The 19128-nt window shown below is 47.2% G+C and overlaps 1 protein-coding gene across 1 annotated transcript in view; it reads right to left on the bottom strand.

Moving 5' to 3' along the window:
• HYDIN (HYDIN axonemal central pair apparatus protein) overlaps positions 1-19128 on the bottom strand; it is a 2467744-nt gene that overhangs the window by 420234 nt on the left and 2028382 nt on the right. The window contains exon 67 of the mRNA XM_085640020.1: positions 12294-12454. Coding sequence (XP_085496146.1) covers positions 12294-12454 — 161 coding nt within the window. The remainder of the gene's footprint in view (positions 1-12293; positions 12455-19128) is intronic.

The raw sequence follows: 19128 nt of genomic DNA, 5'->3' as shown, positions 1-19128 counted from the left end.
TGTTTGGCAAACGTGAGCAGAGACACCCACGTTGCTGCCTGGCAGATGTCTAGGACGGGAACACCCTGAGCCAACGCCGTAGTCACAGCTTTTCCCTTTCCCCAGGTAGAATGGGCCTGTAAGCCCCAAGGAGGCTGCTTCCTAGCCAGGGTGTAGCAGATCATAATGCAGATAATGACCCAGCGCAAAGTCCATTTCTGTACTGCCTGACATTTTTTTTAGCTCCCACGTAACCCAGAAAGAGTTGGTCGTCTATTTGGAACTCTTTTGTGCAGTCAAGGTAGAATGACAATGCTCTTTTTTAAGACTAGACGGTGGAGACGCACCTCCTCCGTAGAGGGATGTGGGGGAGCAAAAAAGGTAGGCAGCATGATTGATTGACCCAGATGGAATGGGGTCACCACTTTTGGTAAAAATTAAGCACAGGTGGGAACCACCTTCTTACCCACAAAAGTCATTAAGTGGAGAGGTTTGCATGATAAAGCCTGCCATTCGATCACCCACCGGGCAGATGTTATTGCTACCAGAAAGGCTGCCTTGATGGTAAGCAGCTGGAGGTGACAATTATGTAACGGTTTGAAGGGAGCACACATGAGAAATGGGGGACCATTTTAAGGTCCCACTGCGGTATGACAAAGGGCATAGGTGGAAACATGATCAAGCACTTTTTTTTAAACAGTCTTTTTATTAAACCGCTGCAGCATAAAGAATCACAATAATACATACATATATCTCAATCTGGCCATAGTAGAAGGAGAGGACAATGCAATTGCAATCCTCATCTAGGTGTCCAAAATGATGCCCAGCCTTCTACATGTGTGAACCTCTTGTGTCAACCTCCCTCCCCACTGCCCTGCCAACTAAGTTCCATATTTCTCCCAGGCGCCCCAAATCTTTTTTCCATTTCTTTGGGCATCCTCTGCTGTGGTAAACTAATATCTCTGTTTGCTTGCACCAATCTAAATCTCGTTTCCAATAACTAGGCTTTGGAGGTTCTATGGCACCCCACGCCCTAGCAATGTTCCTCTTTGCCACCATAGAAGCTAATATCAGCCAGACCCCCAGTTACACCCAAGAGATGCCACCTTGCATCTGATGAGACTTGCAGACCCACTACTGCAGACATTATGAGGGCCACTTCAGTCCAGTATCTTTGAATTTTGGGACATGCCCAAAGAATATGAAAAAAGGAGCTCATTTCCACAGCCCCTGGCACATTGGCCTGAGTCACATCGGCCTATTTTGTGCTGGAGCGTCCGAGAAGTGTATGTACTATGTAGGATCCTAAGTTGAATTAATCAGAACCGCGTATGTATAGCATTTTCCCTAGGACTCTATATGGCTTCAGCCCAATCGTCATCTTTTAATAGGCCTAAGTCTGTTTCCCATGTTTCCCTCAAGGGGCCTAAAGGATCTGGTAAATTATTCATTATCTTCCGATATGTTAACAAGATAGCCTTGTCTGTACAGGGGCTGCCCCAGAAAATGGGATGGCAAATGGGGTGGATGGAACAGATACAGAGGAGATATACACCTATCTCTGACAGTTGAATTGCGACTCAAACTAATGGACATATCTGATATTGAGAATATGACTTTGCACGGGGATGAGTAATTTGATTACCTGTACACTGACCAGCACGTGCCATGTATATATATACCGTAACTTTGGTCTAATGCTGTATTCTAACTAGTGGACATATCTGATATTGCCAACGTGATTGTACATGGGGATGTGTACTGTGGTTCCCGAATACCAACCAATTCAGGACAGGTATATGTTTACTGTGACCTTCATATACTGCTTATTGCTGCTTTATGTTTTCTTTGGAATAATAAAAAGTTTATATATATACATATATATATATAAAAAAATAAGATAGCCTTGTCTGTTAATGGGTCAAGGAGTAGTCTATCTTTTATCAGGGACCAGTTGGGTAACTGTTCTCCTTCCGGTACGTGGCATCTCAGGGCATGTTTCAGCTGCAGATATCTAAACCGTTCTCTGTCAGCCATCTGAAATTCTGTTTGCAAATCTTCGAATTTAACCATTGTCCCCTTTGGCCAGAGCTCCCCTAGGCAATCTATCCCAATGAGGCCCCACTTATGAAAGCCCCGGAGCCTCCTCACTTCACCCAGCCAATCACAGTCCCAGAGGGGGGCTTGTTCAGTCAGTTTGGCCTCCCACCCTACTAGTTTTGTGGCCGCTCACCATGTTTGTGCAACCATCTGTGTATGTATATGGAGTGTTTTTGTATGATCTTTACGATACAATACAGCCAGGTACCCTCCATTTCCCATAGAGTGGTGGTCTACCCGGTATGCTAGTTCTGTCTGGGTTGTAAAGACCCGGTCATTAATATTTATGAGCTGGAATGCAAGGTAGTAGCTCCTAACATCTGGGACCGCTACCCCCCTTCATATATTCCCCTTTGTAACTTACGCAACGCAATTTGCGTGCTACACCCTTCCGATAAAAGGGTACGCAACTCCCCATCAATCACTCGAAAGAACGCGGCCGGAATCTGGTATGGGGTGTTCTAAACCACGTATAAAAGTATCGGAAGGGCCATCATTTTGAAAAATACAGCTTGACTTATGAGTGTAACTGGGAGTCACCTCCAATGGCACACATCCCCTCACAGCCTCTCCAATTGACAATATAGGTTCAGAGCCAGAAATTCTCTCTCCAACTTAGTTATCCAGATCCCTAAATACTTGAATTTGACTTTTTGTGTCAGGGCTGTACAGACAGATGTGAGAGGCAGGATCTCTCCAGCTAAGAGAAAAATTAACAACTTGTCCCAATTAATCTGGTAGCCCGAGTAGCTGCCAAAACTTCGAAAGATATGTATAAGTCTATGGAATGTCTGGTGAGGTTTGTATACATACAGTAGACTATTGTCCGCATATAAGGAAATTTGTCCCTCCCAGCCTCCCCCAATGTCTATGCCGTATACAAGAGGGTCCCTGCGCACCCATGCTGCAAGTGGTTCAAGTGCCATTGCAAAAATGATAGGGGAGAGGGGGCTGCCCTGTCTTGTGCCCCTATATAGCATAATGGGCCTGGATACTGATCCATTTACCCGAACTTTTGCAGACGGGTCAGAATATAGCAACCATAGTAGTAGGTTTCGCGTTATCCATTACAAGTTCCTGCATCGCCTCTACTGCACTCCGGCTCAGATGTACAGGTTTAATCTTCGCGATAATGACCGCTGTGACAGGTGCCACTCTCCTAGATCGGATTTCCTACACCTGGCCTGGACCTGCCCGAGCATAGATGAATATTGGAGCCAGGTCTATGCGGCCCTGGGGGAAATGCTGGGGTCCCCACTACAGCCCTCTCGTTTACAGGCATTACTGGGGTACACCCGAGACATACCTAAGTCAGATCGTCGCTTTGTTACTAGTGCATTATTGCTTGCCAAGCGCCGTATAGCGTGTCGATGGGGAGGGGGGAGAAGCCCCAAGTTCAAGGAATGTCTGCGGGATTTGCTCACCTGTCAGGAAAAAGTCCGTTTGTACTCCGAGCTGCTTCCACCCGCGTCCCGCCCCCCTGACATTTGGGGACCCCTGACACAGTACCTCGCTGCGCACGGCGACCGGCAATCGCCCTCTGCTGCCACTGAGGGATAGCTCCCCTACTGTCTGCTTTCACCGGGAGGGATGTGCCTCGTGGGCGCCTTTCAGGGATAGAATCACATGCTATCTGTCCATTCCTATAGCGATGCTGCTGGGATAAAGTCTTTCCTGGGGGGTAACTGCTCGTTGCCTGTGGCGTTTCCCTTTCAAACCACTCCCCTGCACTAACACAACACCTCAACGCCGGCACTCCTGGGGACGGATGGGGCGCGGTCTCCCCCCGAGAGGGGGGTGTGGGGGTGGGGGGGGGATAGGAGGAGGGGATGCACATGACCACTACTGGCCTTCAAAGAGTTGTACAGTTAGACGTGTCCAGGGGCATGCCGCATACTGAATGGAATCGTGGAATGGGTCTGGCCGGAGGGCCCAGGTTTAATAATGGGCTGTTCGGTGACCGGGGGGGCCCATCAGGGGGAAGGGTTACTATGAACATGTAATAGTCTCAAGTGTACGATGTCAAGCAGAATGATGATATTAAGATGACTCCGTATATGGACAAGTGTGTTGCACTACTGTATTTTGAGGAATAAATACTAAATAAAGAGTTAAAAAAAAAAAAAAAGAATATAGCAACCATAGTCAGGCGCAAAACTTTGGGCCAAAACCGAGTCTGGAAGTACCACAAATAAGTATGACCATTCAATGCTGTTGAACGCCATACGGGCATCCAATGACAGCACTTCTGTGGCTTCGGCTGATTGGGACCCTGTTATGGACATGACGCCATATAGGTGTCGGAGATTTAGCCTGGTGCTCCTTTGTGGCATGAACCCGATTGGTCTGGATGAATAATGTGGAGATAATAGGATGCAGTCTATTAGCCAGCACCTTAGCTAGTACCTTTCCTTCGAAGTTCAGGAGGGAAATGGGTCTGTATGAGCTACATAGCTCAGAGGGTCTACCCTTCTTTGGTATAACCACTATGGTGGCCATTCTTAAATCTTCTGGTAGCCGTCCCTCCTCCTTTGATGCTTGGAACATATTCAGCATTGGTTGATCTATTGTGTCTGCTACACATTTATAAAATTTGGAGGGCAGTCCATTTGGACCTGGTGTCCTTCCGGACTGCAAGTCACGAATGGCCCCTATGATCTCCTCCCTTGTTAAGTCACTATCAATAGCTTCTCTATCGTCTCCAGATAGCTCAGACAAAGAAATATCACTAAGTAAATCAGTCCAATCTTCCCCAGTCTTTCAGTGGTGACTGGCATATTTCTTCATAATATGTTGCGAAGGTCTCAGCTATTTCTGATCCGGACCAACATGTGATGCCGTCTGAGTCTCCAGCACCCAGCTTAAGTCTCTGTCCCTCTTCTGTAACCATGCTATTAATTTATTAGCCTTATCGCCCAGATCGTATTGGCGCCTCTGTGTGGCCACCACATGATCCAAGCTGCCTCCTTCTCCAAGTCTCCTAGTTCCCGCTGATTAAGGCGTATGTTATGTCCCAACTCAGTATCTGATATGTCCTTTTCACACAATTGTAACTCTAAGTTGGTAATTACTAGCACTTTTAAGAACCTATTTACAATAGGGAACTTGAATAAAGAGGGTTGGTCCGGCAACCGCAAGAAAGCGGACAGAGCAGAATGATAACCCTTAAAAGTACCCAAAGCAGAGTCCTGCTGGGCAAGGATAAGAATAAAAAGAAGAATATCAGACAGAATAGCAGAATGAGGGTCAAAAGACCTTTTTGTACAATATTTAGATTATTTTTGCCAACGGCAGGAGTATACCGTCTTAGTGGAGGGACACCTGGCTGCCAAGATAAAATGATATTCTTTGGGAGGAAGGTGAAAAGCTATCAACAGTTGCTGCTCAATCTGCATGCAAGGAAGCAGAGAGTTGACAGGTTCGGGTGGAGGAACTTCCCCTGCTGCTGCGACAGAAGATCTTCTCAAAGGGGCAACCTAATCAGAGGATCGATGCTCATTTGAAAAAGCTCTGGATACCAGAGTCTCTGTGCCCACTCCTAAGCCACAAGAATGACTTGGGCCCAGTTGTTCCTGATCTTCTTGACAACTCTGGGCAGAAGTGGTATGGGCAGAAAGGTTTACAGGAGGCCTGAGCTCCACTCAAGATGAAAAGCGTGGCCGAACAATAGACGCCTTGGGAACTCCAGCGTGCAAAACTGCTGACATTGTGCATTCTCTTTGGTGGCGAACAGATCTAATCAATGCTCTTCCCATTGCTGAAAGAGACCTTGCGCCACCTCCGACTGGAGACCCCATTCATGATCCGCTAGGCATTTAAGGCTAAATTTGTCCGCCCTGGTGTTCAGATAACCTAGCTAACACAAGATGATGGACGGAGTGCTGGAACCTTTCAACCACTCATCCCCAGTCATAGAGCTGGGTTTAAGCCATCATTCTTTTGGTCACTATGCCACCCCAGAATGGGCCTAGCCATATGCAACTCAGTCTTGACTCAGTTCTTCACGGAAATAGTCCAGCCCGAACTGCCAGGCTAGGTTCTCCCTGGACCGGAAACAAGCATTCTGGAACCAGTTTCGGGGTATAGCTCTTTCAGATAACCTGCCAGGTGTTGAACCACCAGGGTTACACCCTGCTGTTCCAGCCATGACCAGAGACGCAGGACCTCTTTACAAAGAGCCCAGAACCCCACCCTGCCCGTTGCAGTACCACATGGCGTTGGTGTTGTCCGTGAACACTTGCACTAACTTCACCTTGACAGAAGGAAGAAAAGCTTTCAATGCCAAGCGAATCGCTCAAACAAATTAACGTGGAGCCTCGACTCCGTCAGAGACTAGTGTCCCCTGATCTCCACCTATCCCAGATGGCCGCCCTATCCCAGAAGTGAGGCATCTGTCACTACAGTGAGATCTGGTTGGGGAAGGGTGAGGGGTCTGCCTCTGACCCAATCGTGGTTCGTGAATGACCACTGCAGGTCCTTTGGAGTTACCTCTGAGATCTGGAACTTGTCGGAGAGATTCCCCTGATGTTGCCCACTGGAAACACTGCAGAGCCTGCATGCACCACCTGACATAATTTACCAACAGGATGCAGGAAGCCATGAGTCCCAGCCTCAGAGTCATTCTCACCGAAATTCAGGATAGGGGCGGAAACAACAGCATCATAGCCTGAATATTCTGAACTCATTGTTCGGAAGGCTAACCCCGAAACTGCACTGAGTCCAGAACAGCTCCGATGAAAAGAAGCGTCTGAGAAGGAGTCAGGTATGACTTCGGCACGTTTATAGAGAACCCGAGTGCATGCAGGAGGTTCGCCATAGTCTAGAGATGGGAGACGACAGCCTAGGTTGAAGACGCCTTCAACAGCCAGTTGTTGAGATAGGGGAAGACTTACACCCCTAACCTGCGAAGATGAGTTGCGACCACCATCATCACCTTGGTGAACACCCGCAAGGCACTGGTAATACCAAATGGAAGTATGGTGACTGAAAGTGCTTGTGGCCTACCTTGACCTGCAGATAACGCCTGTGGCCAGGTAGGATGGGCATGTCAAACAAAGCCTCATGCAAGTCCACTGCTATCAGCCAGTCTCCATGGTCTAGGGCAGACAAGACCTGAGCCAATGTGAGCATCTTGAATTTCTCCATTTTTGGGGAAGACATTGACGGTCCGAATGTCCAAAATGGGCCGCAAACCTTTGCTCTTTTTTAGTATCATTAATTAGCAGACGTAGCAACCAGTTCCTACTTCTGAAATCAGATCCCTTTCAACAGCTCCCTTGGACAGGAGAACTGTAACTTTCTCTTGGAGTAATGATAGATGATCCTCCGACAGCAGTTCTTGAGCTGGCGGTAAAGGAAGAGGAAAAGAAAGAAAAGGTAAAGTATAGCCTTACTGAATGATATGCAAGACCCATTCGTTCGGTGTTATGGACCTCCATTGGAGGAGACGGTGTTGAATTCTCCCTCCGACTGGAGTAACATGACCTTGCAGAAACAAACTAGGAATGCTTGGAGGCTGCAGCTGCACAACTTGGGGTGTCTGCACAGAAATGCGGCTGGGATATGGCTGACATGGTTGAAAACCCCTTCCAATGCCATGAAAGGGGCAAAAGCTAGACTGGCCACGAGGTGTGACAGAGAGGCCCAAAGATCTGGTCATAGCATGAGATTCCTTGAAGTGCTCCAAAGCAGAGCCCACTTTCTCTCCAAATAGACGTGTCCCGTCAAAGAGCATGTCCATAAGATTAGCCTGGACATCACCTGAGAAGCCATATGTTCTCAGACAAGTGTGGCGCCGTAAGGCCACCATCGACGAAACCACTCTGTCCAGTGAGTTAGTTTTGTCTAAACCACACCTGATGGCGAATTTTGCTGCATTTCGCCCATCCTTCACTGCCTGGGAGAGCACGGCCCAGGCCTCCTTTAGGACCTGTGGCAACACTTGTGCAACTGTTTCGCAAAGGGTGTGCAAGAAACAACTCAATAAACATGCAGTATTCACCAACCGCAATGCCAGGCTGGTAAAAGAAAACATCTACTTCCCAGGTGAGTCCAGTCTCTTGGATTCCTTATCCCGAGGAGCAGAAGGGAATGCATCATAGGACGTTGAAGCCTGAACCATCAAGCTCTCAGGGGTGGGGTGTTAGCTGAGTAACCTCAGATCACCCAGTGTAGGGCGATGGCAGGGTTCAATTGTCCTGTTTCAGGAACTCCTGTGCAGGGCTTGGACCACGTACCTAGAAGGACATCTGTTAGCCCTTCATTAAAGGGCAACAGGGGTTTGGACGTGGAAGCCCCAGGTTGAAGCACCTCGGTCAGATGATTAGTCCTGACCAGCACAGAGGGCAGCACCAGGCCGAGAACCTCTGCTGCCCTCCTCACTCCCATGGCATAAGATGCCTCCTCCTCCATAGCCAGACTAGGTGGAGAGAGCATACCAGTATCTGTAGAAGTATCCAGTCCACTAGTTTCTCCAACATCCTCATACCAGTCCAACTGTTCCATAGGAACATCTAGTTGCTGTTCTTAAGGGTCCATAGACCCCTCAAAAACCTCATACGTCCCTGAAACTTCCTCAAAATGCACAGGCAACGATGTAGAACCTCTGGGCTCTGCTAGCGCCAAAGTCAACGTCGAGCAACATTGATCCGACTTAGAGTGGTCGGGTATCAGGATGGGGCTGGCTTCAGAGGCATTGATTTCAGCTCCAACGCCGGGGAAGCTAGTATTAGCACGACCGGCGTCGACCCGGATATAATGGCAAAGAACCTGGTGGGGCCTCATTCGACCCCACAGGGCCAGAGGGCACACCAGAGGGGTCAGCCCACTCAAATACGCAGTGCATGCCCTCATAAAATTCCTCAACTTGAGCGGGGATCGCTCCGGCTCCCGGAAATAGAGGGAGGTGCGGAGTCAAACCTGGACCAGGCTCAGCAGAACTGTGCCCAGAGCTTCGATGCTCCTTACCAATCATGTAGGCGGACAACAGGCGAGGTGAAGTCCGTTTGGATGTCTTCTCTTTGTGCCTATTCACCAAGTATCCCGAGGACTTCGGGGAGGAAGAATTGGACTCAGGGCTCCTAGAGAGGTCCCATGACCTTCTCTTCCTCAAACGGGACCGGGATCGCCCAGGAGTCGTGCTCAACGGTGTCGACTGCCAGGCCACAAGGAGCCTAATAGATCGCTCCTGTACTCCCTTTGGAGCCGTGGCTCGGCAATCCGAGCACAACTTCATGTCGTGGTCGCGCTCGAGGCACCATAAGCAGAAGAGGAGGGTGTAGGTTACCGACATGGTGCGGTGACAAGCACCACACGGTTTGAACCCTGTACGTCTAAATGACTTCGCCGACACACAAGAAAAAAAGAAAATCCTCAACAAAATGTCAAAACAGGCCTGTCAAAAAAGACAGGGGGTAGCTCTTCTCCAGATCAGTGCTTAACTGGCGCAGAAAGAAAAGAACTGACATCTGCACACTTGGTTTGCGACGATATAGGTGACCACAACATCATAACCGACGCTAATGATGCAGACAACATCAAGCAGGACAGAACTGAGCCACCTGATCACGGTCAGGGGTACTGCTCACGCAGAAGTTTCCGGATCCAGTCTGATGCCTGGGGAAATTCAAAGGTAAGGAATCTGTAGCTAGAAGTTTCTATGAGATTTATGCCTTTACAACACATTGCATTACATCATGGCCCTTTAGCAATGCATGTTTGTGGAACCAAACAACCATGAAAGTGAAGTTATAGGGTTATATCATGTCATGCATAATGTCAGTGCACATATAATGTCATTACAGTATATTCCCAGCAAACAGTAAACAGATGTTTCATTACACAAACTGCTCTGGATGATGATGCATCCACAGGAAAGCAACAGTCAGAAAGAAAAATGAGAAAGGTAAAAACACAAAACCCCCAAAATTATTGGAACTGAGCTAACAATCTATACTCCAAGCCTATTCACTAGGTTCTAAACAGTACCAAATGAGATCTGTGGTGTGTTTCGGGTCCTAGTCGGCGGTGCCATTCCCATGCTAGTTGTGCTAAAAGTAGGCTATGAGAGACATAGCTGTGCTTTGCCATACAGTTTTTTCAGATGCCACACTGATGTTATCAATCATTTCACACAATATGCCATGAGTGATGTAATATGTGAGGTCATAAGCAGTGGAGGTCGAGGGCGTGAGTTGTAATTAACTCAGTTAACTATAAATGGTGAATTTCAGTAAATTTTTCAATTTTGAATATAGCGTTGTAAGTGAAATTTTCACCTATGATGTCGCTTCAACCTTTGGTTTTCGCAGTGAATGTCTAGGTTTGTTTTTTTAACGTACAGTCCTATTTTATTAGCATACCCAACGAGGCCTACCATGTACCTACAGCCAGTCTCTGTAACCTCCTGCGGCTTTTGGTGTGCAACCCCCCATTGGTGGCCAAAATCTTAATACTGACGAAAACTCATAGACTTGCAAAGATCTACTTTATTTTTTTTGTTCATGGTGCAACGGTAACAGAAGTACCAACGCACAGCTCAAAACATTTATTTTTCATTTGACCAGAGAGTGGAAGTCGATGGGGCGGTCCCTCTGGGACTCCACTACAAGAACCAAGGGTTCAGGGTACCCCTATCCTGCCCCATTGTTCCTTATTTTTGTTTGTTGTTTTAGGACACAGGGACTGAGTTCTAAAATGGCGGCTGCAACATTCTACTTATGTTGCAGCCAGCCAACCAGATCTCGTGTTTTGAGCTCACAGTACCGCAGTAGTACTGAGTCACTAGATATCTATACATTTTGAACCTTCATTTCTCAAAAACTACTGAACAAATTTACAGGAAATCACAAAACACACACTTTCTGGATCACAATCAAGATTTCTGCCAAATTTGGTGTAATTCTATTCAGCCATTTTGGCTGTAGTACTGTCTAAAGTTCCTACTGGATTTTGCAGAAAATGTGTTTTGGGACCCTCCCATTTTCTCAGCCCTGCCTCAAACCTCCCAGGAAAGAACTGAGGTTGATGAACATTTTTTGGGGAAAGTTTTGTGGAGATCCATTAAATGTTGTCAAAGTTATTATCAAACCTAAAAATCAATATCCTAAGGAAACCCATTCCTAGCTATAAACACACAGTGGCGATCGCTACTTTGTAATATATAATTACAATGAATGCAAGGTGGACCAGGTAGTAGTCTGACATATGTCTTGGATAGAAACATATCTAGAGAAAACAATGCATGTCAGCCTGGCTCTAGGCAGAGAATCTGCATGGATCTTGGATGATAGTGAGCTTTTCTGTAAGCAGCTGCAATAAAAGATACAGGATGAGATTGTAACAGGCAGCTACTTCCCTTTTAATAATGATACCACCTAAGTATAACTAGTAACAATATAATAATAGATGGAAGTATACATTGTTTCCCAAACTTGTGGGGAATAAGCAATCATTGTCAAGTATGCCCTACACCAGAAGCTAATTTAACAAGGACAGGAATTATGACTTGAGGAGCAAAAGCCATGTGAGTAATCCTCTGGATGCAATGGCTATCAGAAAGGTTGTATTCAACAGAGCCAGTTTGATGAACAGCTTATGCATCAGCTGAGAAATAATAAGATCTCATGTGACAACAGGGATTCTTACTGGTCTAAATATGATAACCTTGATTAATTTTACCCATGGTCGAAAAGAAGTCTAATGGTCTAGTCTTGTAAGCCACACTTGCAATAAATAAATGATCGATGTGTCCAGCTGCACTCCTGACTGCGTGAAATAGCTGAAGAATGGTGGGTGCGACAGCTGATATCCTTGGCTAATGCCCAGAGATAAAACCTTGAACACTAGCTTCTCTTTGGGACCTGTTGGTTGATTTCTTGACTGCGGCCAGAATGGTCAGAGTAAAGGCTTAAGTGGCAAAAATCTAAGTTAGAGCCAGGCGCTCCAGCTGAGAGACTGTAGGGAGGGCCAGTGGACGCTCCCCATGTGTCTGGATACTAAACCTTATTCATGGGGATTTCTCAAGAAATTCTTGGTCCCATCCAACAATCAAAAATTGTGATAAATACACTCTGTGCATCTACATCTATATTATATATGCTTTGATATGGAAATCAAAGCTCTCTCTTACTTTTTCAATTCTTTTTTACTTTTATAATTGTCTGGAAGAGGATTTCCCTCCATGGCTAGCACATATATTAGAGATTGTTACTCACTCATATACTCTGGTCTGGAAGAGCAGGGTGTCCTTGAACTGCACGTTCTCCGTTCTGCATGTGAACTGAGCATAATCAATTGTTCCACTGATGTGAAGTCCTAGTTCCCGGCTACTGCCATCATAGACTGTATGGGCAGGTTCTGGATCTGTTTCTACCACCTAACATAGAAAACAGTTTTAAAGCACCACAAGAACACTACATAATAACCATGAGATAAATATACAAATGCATGTTTTACTATAGTTGAATTGAGAAGCGCTGTTGTGTTGTTGATTAATCAGGGCCGGCTTTAGTGCTGGTAGCGCCCAGTGCGAGAATCATTTTTGGCACCCCCACACCACATGAACGCCTCCTCGGAATCTCTCACTACTACTAGGCATAAGTGCCCCTCATCTCTCCAATCATACATTATTGCTAAACACAGCTCCCAACCCTGAGGTCGGCGCCCCCTCCACAGGTCAGCACCCAGTGCGGCCGCACCAGTCGCACTGCCCTAAAGCCGGCCCTATTGATTTATCACCAATACATTAACAGAAATGCTTTCTAATCATCTCATTCGAAGAGTTTTAGAAGTGAAACAATGGTTTTTGGAAAACATGTAAATTAACTGTATAACTTGTTCTTCTGATAAGGTATACTTTCCTTAATGCAAAAACATATTAATTACTTTTAGTAACAAACATGTTGTTACATTAAGCTGTTTAACACTGACCCTTCAAATACAGTATATTTCCCAGATATACTGTAATGTCACCGATAACTTTCTCTTTCAGAAATCTAATGCTACCCTTCTAGGTGGCTTTTGTCATTTTTGCATTCTATTCCACTGGGAGTTGGAGCATGTAAGAAAGTTATTCCTTTATTGGGGTGGATGGTAGCCACCGCAAGTAATAAAGTAATTTGGTCCAGACAAAGGTTTCAATAATTTAAACCTCAGCTCAAACAGTGGTAGCTATTGCATTGAGCTGCCAGGCTTAACTTAACGAAAACATGCAAAGTGTTTAGAAGTACCAAACCAGTTACAAAGGCAAAATCAAAATACAATAATAATCTCACTCCAATTGATCAAAATATAGTTAAAAATAACGAACAAAATGACACTAAAACAACAAAAGTCTAATAAAGGGAACAGGAGATTTACATTTTTATTTAAAAAATAAAATAAAATACCAAGAACAAGTAAAGCAACAATAGAAAGTAATGTTCATATGACAGGAACCGGGACACAAATTAAGACACATCATAATGGAGAGCGGTACATCAAGCAAGTTTGTCCCAGTCAAAGTTTTAATCTTCTGTCTTTAGTCTCTGAAATGGAAGTTAAAATCTTCCAGTGGGGCAAGGCAGAAGGCTGCATCCGGTGAAGTGCCCTTTTAATCAAATAAGATTTGAGTGCACTACCCCTGAAGCCATTGGTTTTGGAGGGGAAATGCTCAGAGCGGGAAAAGTGAAATTTCACGCTCAGGGAAGTCCTTTCTTTTGCTGGATACTTTTGGCACCTTTGCCCAGTCAAAATGTTTACCTCCAGACTTCAGTTCTTTTTTGGAGCTCAAATTTCTCCAGCGGGGCAAGGCACCAGACTGTATCTGCGTAGGTCACACCAAAGTGAGATGGGCTTGCAGTGAGGGTCGCCTGAACTGATTTTCAGGGGGCAAAAAGCTCACAGTGGGTCTAACCTGATTTTCTTGCCCAGCAAGGTCACTCCTTGGATGGTTGGTCTTGGTCCTCTGGAAGTCTGTAAGTACAACATTTTTCTACGTCCTACTATTTCAGAACCAGTCCTTAAAGACATCACCAAGGATCTTAGAACCTTGGGGTCAGCACTTGGGGGTCAGAACCCACTCAAGCATAGGCTACCAAGAGGATTCAGGCCACTTCCAGTTTCAACTGGTCATTCTAGAAAAAGGCCTCATGCAGCTTTTGACGCCCTGTAGCCACACAGGAGGGCAAACAACTGATTCTTGGGGTCTTCCTGTTTGACCTGAGGACAAGTAGGAGCAAGTCCAGCCCTTTAGGTCTCTAAACATGTTTCAAGCAGCAGGTCCAATCCTCTTCTACAGCTCCAGAGAGTGCATTGCTGAACTGTGTGTGAGGTGCTACTTTTGTAGAACTTACTAGCCAGTGGATGGTAGTGACCCCAGCGGTTTCACACAGGGAAAGGGTAACTTTCTAAAAGTTACTGTTCCTAAATATTTATTATTAATCTAATTTCACTGAAGCACATTTTACTTACCTTCGGTAACAATAAATCTGTTAGAACCATTAGTTAGTGATAGATTCCTTACCCCCAGGCGTCAGACTGGATCCGGAAAGTTTGTGTCAGCAGTACCCCTGCACATCGGAAGGTGGCGTCGTGCGGCTCCGCGTCCTACGTTGGCGTCTTGGTCGCCGAGATGACGTCGCGGCAGCTACTTAGACGCCGCCCTCACGCGCTGACGTCCGTTCTGTACACACCTTTCTGCGCCAGGAACGAAGAGCCATGCAAGATACTGACCACTGATGCATTGAAACTAGGGCCCTGAAAGGGATGACCTTAACCCTAGAAATCAGTTCGCAGAACAGGGAGGATGGGTGGGGCGGTAAGGAATCTATCACTAACTAATGTTTCTTACAGATATATAGTTACCGAAGGTAAGTAACTTATGCATCTGAAATAAACACGTTAGTGATAGATTCCTTACCTTAGAATAGATACCCCAGCAATACCAACCCAAGTGGTGGGTCTGCGAACCAAGATCACACCAGGAAGTCCCGGAGAACAGAACGGCCAAAGAAGCCGTCTCTCCGGACTTGGCTGGCAGGCAATAGTGCTTAGTAAAAGTGTGCAGCGAAGCCCACGTAGCTGCCTGACAGATGTCTTGTAAGGGGACACCACGTCCCAACGCCGTAGTGGCAGCCGTCGCCCTGGTAGAATGGGTGCGCAGCCCCAAACGGAGGCTCCTTCTTTGCCAGAGAATAACAGGCTTTAAATACACAAGACGACCCATCTGGAGATAGTCCGCTTGTGTACGGCCAGACTTTTCTTGGCGCCAACGTAGCCAACAAAGAGCTGGTCATCCACCCGGAACTGTTGTGTGCGACTCAGGTAAAATGGGAGCGCACGTTTTGGGTCCAGACGGTGGAGCCACTCTTCCTCTCTGAGAGGATGTGGAAAGAAGGTGGGCAAAGTGATGGTCTGCCCGATGTGAAAGGCAGAAACAACCTTCAGCAGAAAGGATGGGCGTGTCCTGAGCACAACCTTGTCCGGATAGACAGACAGAAAAGGAGGTTTGCAAGAAAGAGCCTGGAGCTCACTCACTCTCCTAGAAGAGGTGATGGCCAGCAGGAAAGCAGTCTTCAAAGTTAACAGACGAAGAGGACAGTTGTGAAGAGGCTCAAAGGGTGCGCACATTAAATATGTGAGAACCAGGTTCAAGTCCCACTGTGGCATTACGAAGGGAATAGGAGGGAAAAGATGAGTAATGCCTTTGAGGAATCTATTAACAATAGGGGACTTGAAAAGAGAGGGCTGATCAGGAAGCCTAAGAAAGGCTGAAAGAGCAGAAAGGTAGCCCTTGATAGTGCCCAGAGCAGAACCCTGCTGGGCCAAAGAAAAGAGGAACAGTAGGACTTCAGAAAGAGAGGCAGAAAGGGGATCCACAACCTTTGCTGTGCACCATGTGTAGGAGAGTAGGGTCTGCTTTCTATGTTCACCCCCACTTTTTGCTTTTGCTTTACTGGTTTTCGACTTAGATGTGGCTGTGGGCCTGCTAATCAGACCCACAGCCCTGCTGTTCTCTCTCTAAATTAATACTATGTACTTTAGGTGCATAACCCATTTGGGTAGGATCACCTTATTGGCCCCTGTACAGTGTACCCTAGGTACCCAGGGCATAGGTGTACCCTAGGCCTACCAGGGGCTGCAGCATGTATTATGCCACCCCGGGCCTGGCCTTCCATTTTGACACAACTGGCTGATCACTCAGCTGGGGCAAGGTCGTGTAATCACCCCTTGCTTAGGTGTAGTATTCCTATACCTAACTTACATATAGACACATGTGTACCTATCAGTCACTCCTATGGCAGGCCTTAACAATCCTGGAGGCAGAGTGCTTGGTAACATGTGAGATGGTGCTCTAGCATGAGCTGAGCCTGTCTGCAGCTTTCGGAACCAAGTCCTTATAGCTGTTCTATGATATAGCCTACCATATACTCTTAAAGTGCCTTATAATCTTAGACGGTTATGGTAACTATGGTTTGGCTTTATCGAAACATGTCGTGTAAGGTGTCTAACACTGTGGAATAATACCCCCATGCCATTTCTGGACATGAGGATATTATTCCCCCCTTCTAGAGGGAAAGACATGTTAAAATCATACTTCACTGTTAGCCTCTGACCAAAGCCTCAGCATCACAAAATGGATGCTGCTGCCACGACACAAGTCTGACCTCCTGCAGCTGGGAGTGATCCCAGCCAGGGAGGCCTGGACAATAGGTTTCCTGCTTGGGGAGGTGCTAGCACCTCCCCAGACAGCCTTTAGTGTATTGGGGCAGGGTGGGCTGAAAGGAATGAGACATGCCTGGGGCACACAAGGTGTTCCTTGCATAGTCCAGTTCAAACCGGCGCTGGGGCACTCCAGCCCCAGCTCTGGCGCGAAACTGGACAAATGGAAGTGGGTGTAACCACCCCCTCCCAGGTCTCACCCATAAGGCGTGACCTAGCAGGTATCCCTGCCCCCCAGATTAGTATAAGAGTGGGAGTTGGGCCTCAAGACTTTAGATTATCCTGAACCTGCAAACTTGAACAGAAACTCTGGACCTTCGACATTCGACGAAAGAAGAAGACTGAAGAATCTCCCTTGTGGCCAAGGAGTGGCTACCCTGTGCAAACAGGCACCATCAAGAGACTACCCTTTGCTTTGCCCACGTTCTACGAGGAACCGACTGCAGAGCCCGACCAGAGCCTTGACTTCCAGACTTCTCCGACCCTGATCCACATCCACAGCAGAGCTGAGATCCGTGGAGGCGGCGAGCGACGTGGGACCGGCTACCTGGGAAAAGTGGCTAGTAACTTCAAGCGCAGCTTCTGAGGCACCCTCGAAGTTGTGCACCGGGGATTGAGAAGCCCCAACCCCAAGCATCATCTGCACCGAAGATCAGCCCCCCACACTCCACGAGTCCCGCGTGGGGCCCTTCTGCATTTTCCTGCTTGCCGCGTCTGTCCGTTTGCTTGCCCGCTGGCTAGTGGCCTTTGTGACGACGCACCCTGAAATCTTCTGCGCTGGTTTGGCTCCTCCAGACCGCTTCTCTGCAAAGAAGAAGCACCCCAGACCTTCCTGGTCTGCACCAGAAGCAAGTCCTCCGTTCTTCGTGGGTTCCGCTTGCCAAGGCTTGGTAAGTCCTAGTCCAACTTCGACGCCGCCGACAGCAAGAGCCTTCGTGGGACAGCTCGCCTCCTGGTCCTGGTCGTCCTCGACGCTTCCTGGTCCTCCTGGCTGCAGCGACAAGCTTCACCTTCACCTGCAATCTTCACGACATCGCCTGGTTCCTTCCTGGTTCCACGTGGTCACTGGCTAGTGACCTTGACTCTGTCCCTTCTGCTTGCAGGTCTCCTCTCTTCTTGATCCCAGCCTTGGGATCCACCGGACACTCTTCACTGACTGCCTGTCAGCATCTTTCTTCAGGCATCCATAGGAGTCGACGACGAAAACCGACGCAACTTCACCCCTATGCACCCGCAGCCTGTGGGCTAGGTAACTTGGGTACTCCGGTGCTCATCAGGATAGTGACTATCCTAGTGTCTAGTTTTCCAGTCTCGACTTCCTAGCTGCTCCGGAAGTGTCCTAAATCTATCGTTTTCTAAACTGTACTATTGCTAGTGACTTTTACGCATTACGCGTGAGTGTTTCCACTCTGCACACGAATCCCGTGGGCCTCCCACTTCCTAACTAACGCTAGTGTAGTGTAGCCCCAGCGATTCCCTAGGCCTATGCCTATTCTATTTCCGTGACAGTGGTCCTTATACCACTTACTTAGTATATGGTTTGCGTGGCCCCTAGGGCCTAACTGTATTACTTACCTGTGTGACTTAATGTATGCTTAAATAAGACTGTGTTGTACTTACCTCTAATCTCATAAAGAGTGCTGAGGGTTTGACTAGAATAAATACACTTTATTTTATATATATCTGTTGTGGTGTCCTTTCATTTGGTATTCAAGGGATTATATATGGTATCACAGCTGGCTTCACATGCCATTCAGAGTTTAGCCTAAGACTGCTCTTGTCCATGCTACCACTAGGATAGCTGGTCTATAAGGTTGACTTTACAACCAATCACCATAAGGGTATTTGGACTGATATAAGGTGTACACTAGAACTAGTGACATCATACATCAGGCCAACTTCTCACACCATGCCACAAACTTTTTCCACCTGCAGGCGTATACCAACTTAGTGGACGGACGCCTGGCTGCCAGAATGACATCACAGACTTCAGGAGGCAAGTCGAAAGGAATCAACTGCCGCCGCTCAATCTCCACGCAAAGAGGTGGAGACTGGACAGGTTGGTTGGGGGACCGTCCCCTGCTGCTGCGACAGAAGATCCTCCCGAAGAGGTAGTCGGATCGGGGAATTGATGGTCATACTGAGTAGCTCGGGATACCAAACTCTTCGAGCCCAGTCCCCAGCTACAAGAATGACTTGAGCCCGGTCGCGCCTGATCTTCTTCAGCACTCTGGGCAGAAATGGTATAGATCGGAAAGGCGTACAACAGGCCGCAAATCCACTTGCGACGAAAAGCGTCGCCTAGCGAGTGCCGCCTTGGAAATTCCAACGCGCAGAACTGCTGACATT

Source organism: Triturus cristatus, chromosome 12 (genome assembly GCF_964204655.1).
Source record: "Triturus cristatus chromosome 12, aTriCri1.1, whole genome shotgun sequence".
NCBI classification, from domain to species: domain Eukaryota; kingdom Metazoa; phylum Chordata; class Amphibia; order Caudata; family Salamandridae; genus Triturus; species Triturus cristatus.
Note: the sequence above shows the minus strand (reverse complement) of the source record. Positions and strands in the feature narration are given on the sequence as shown.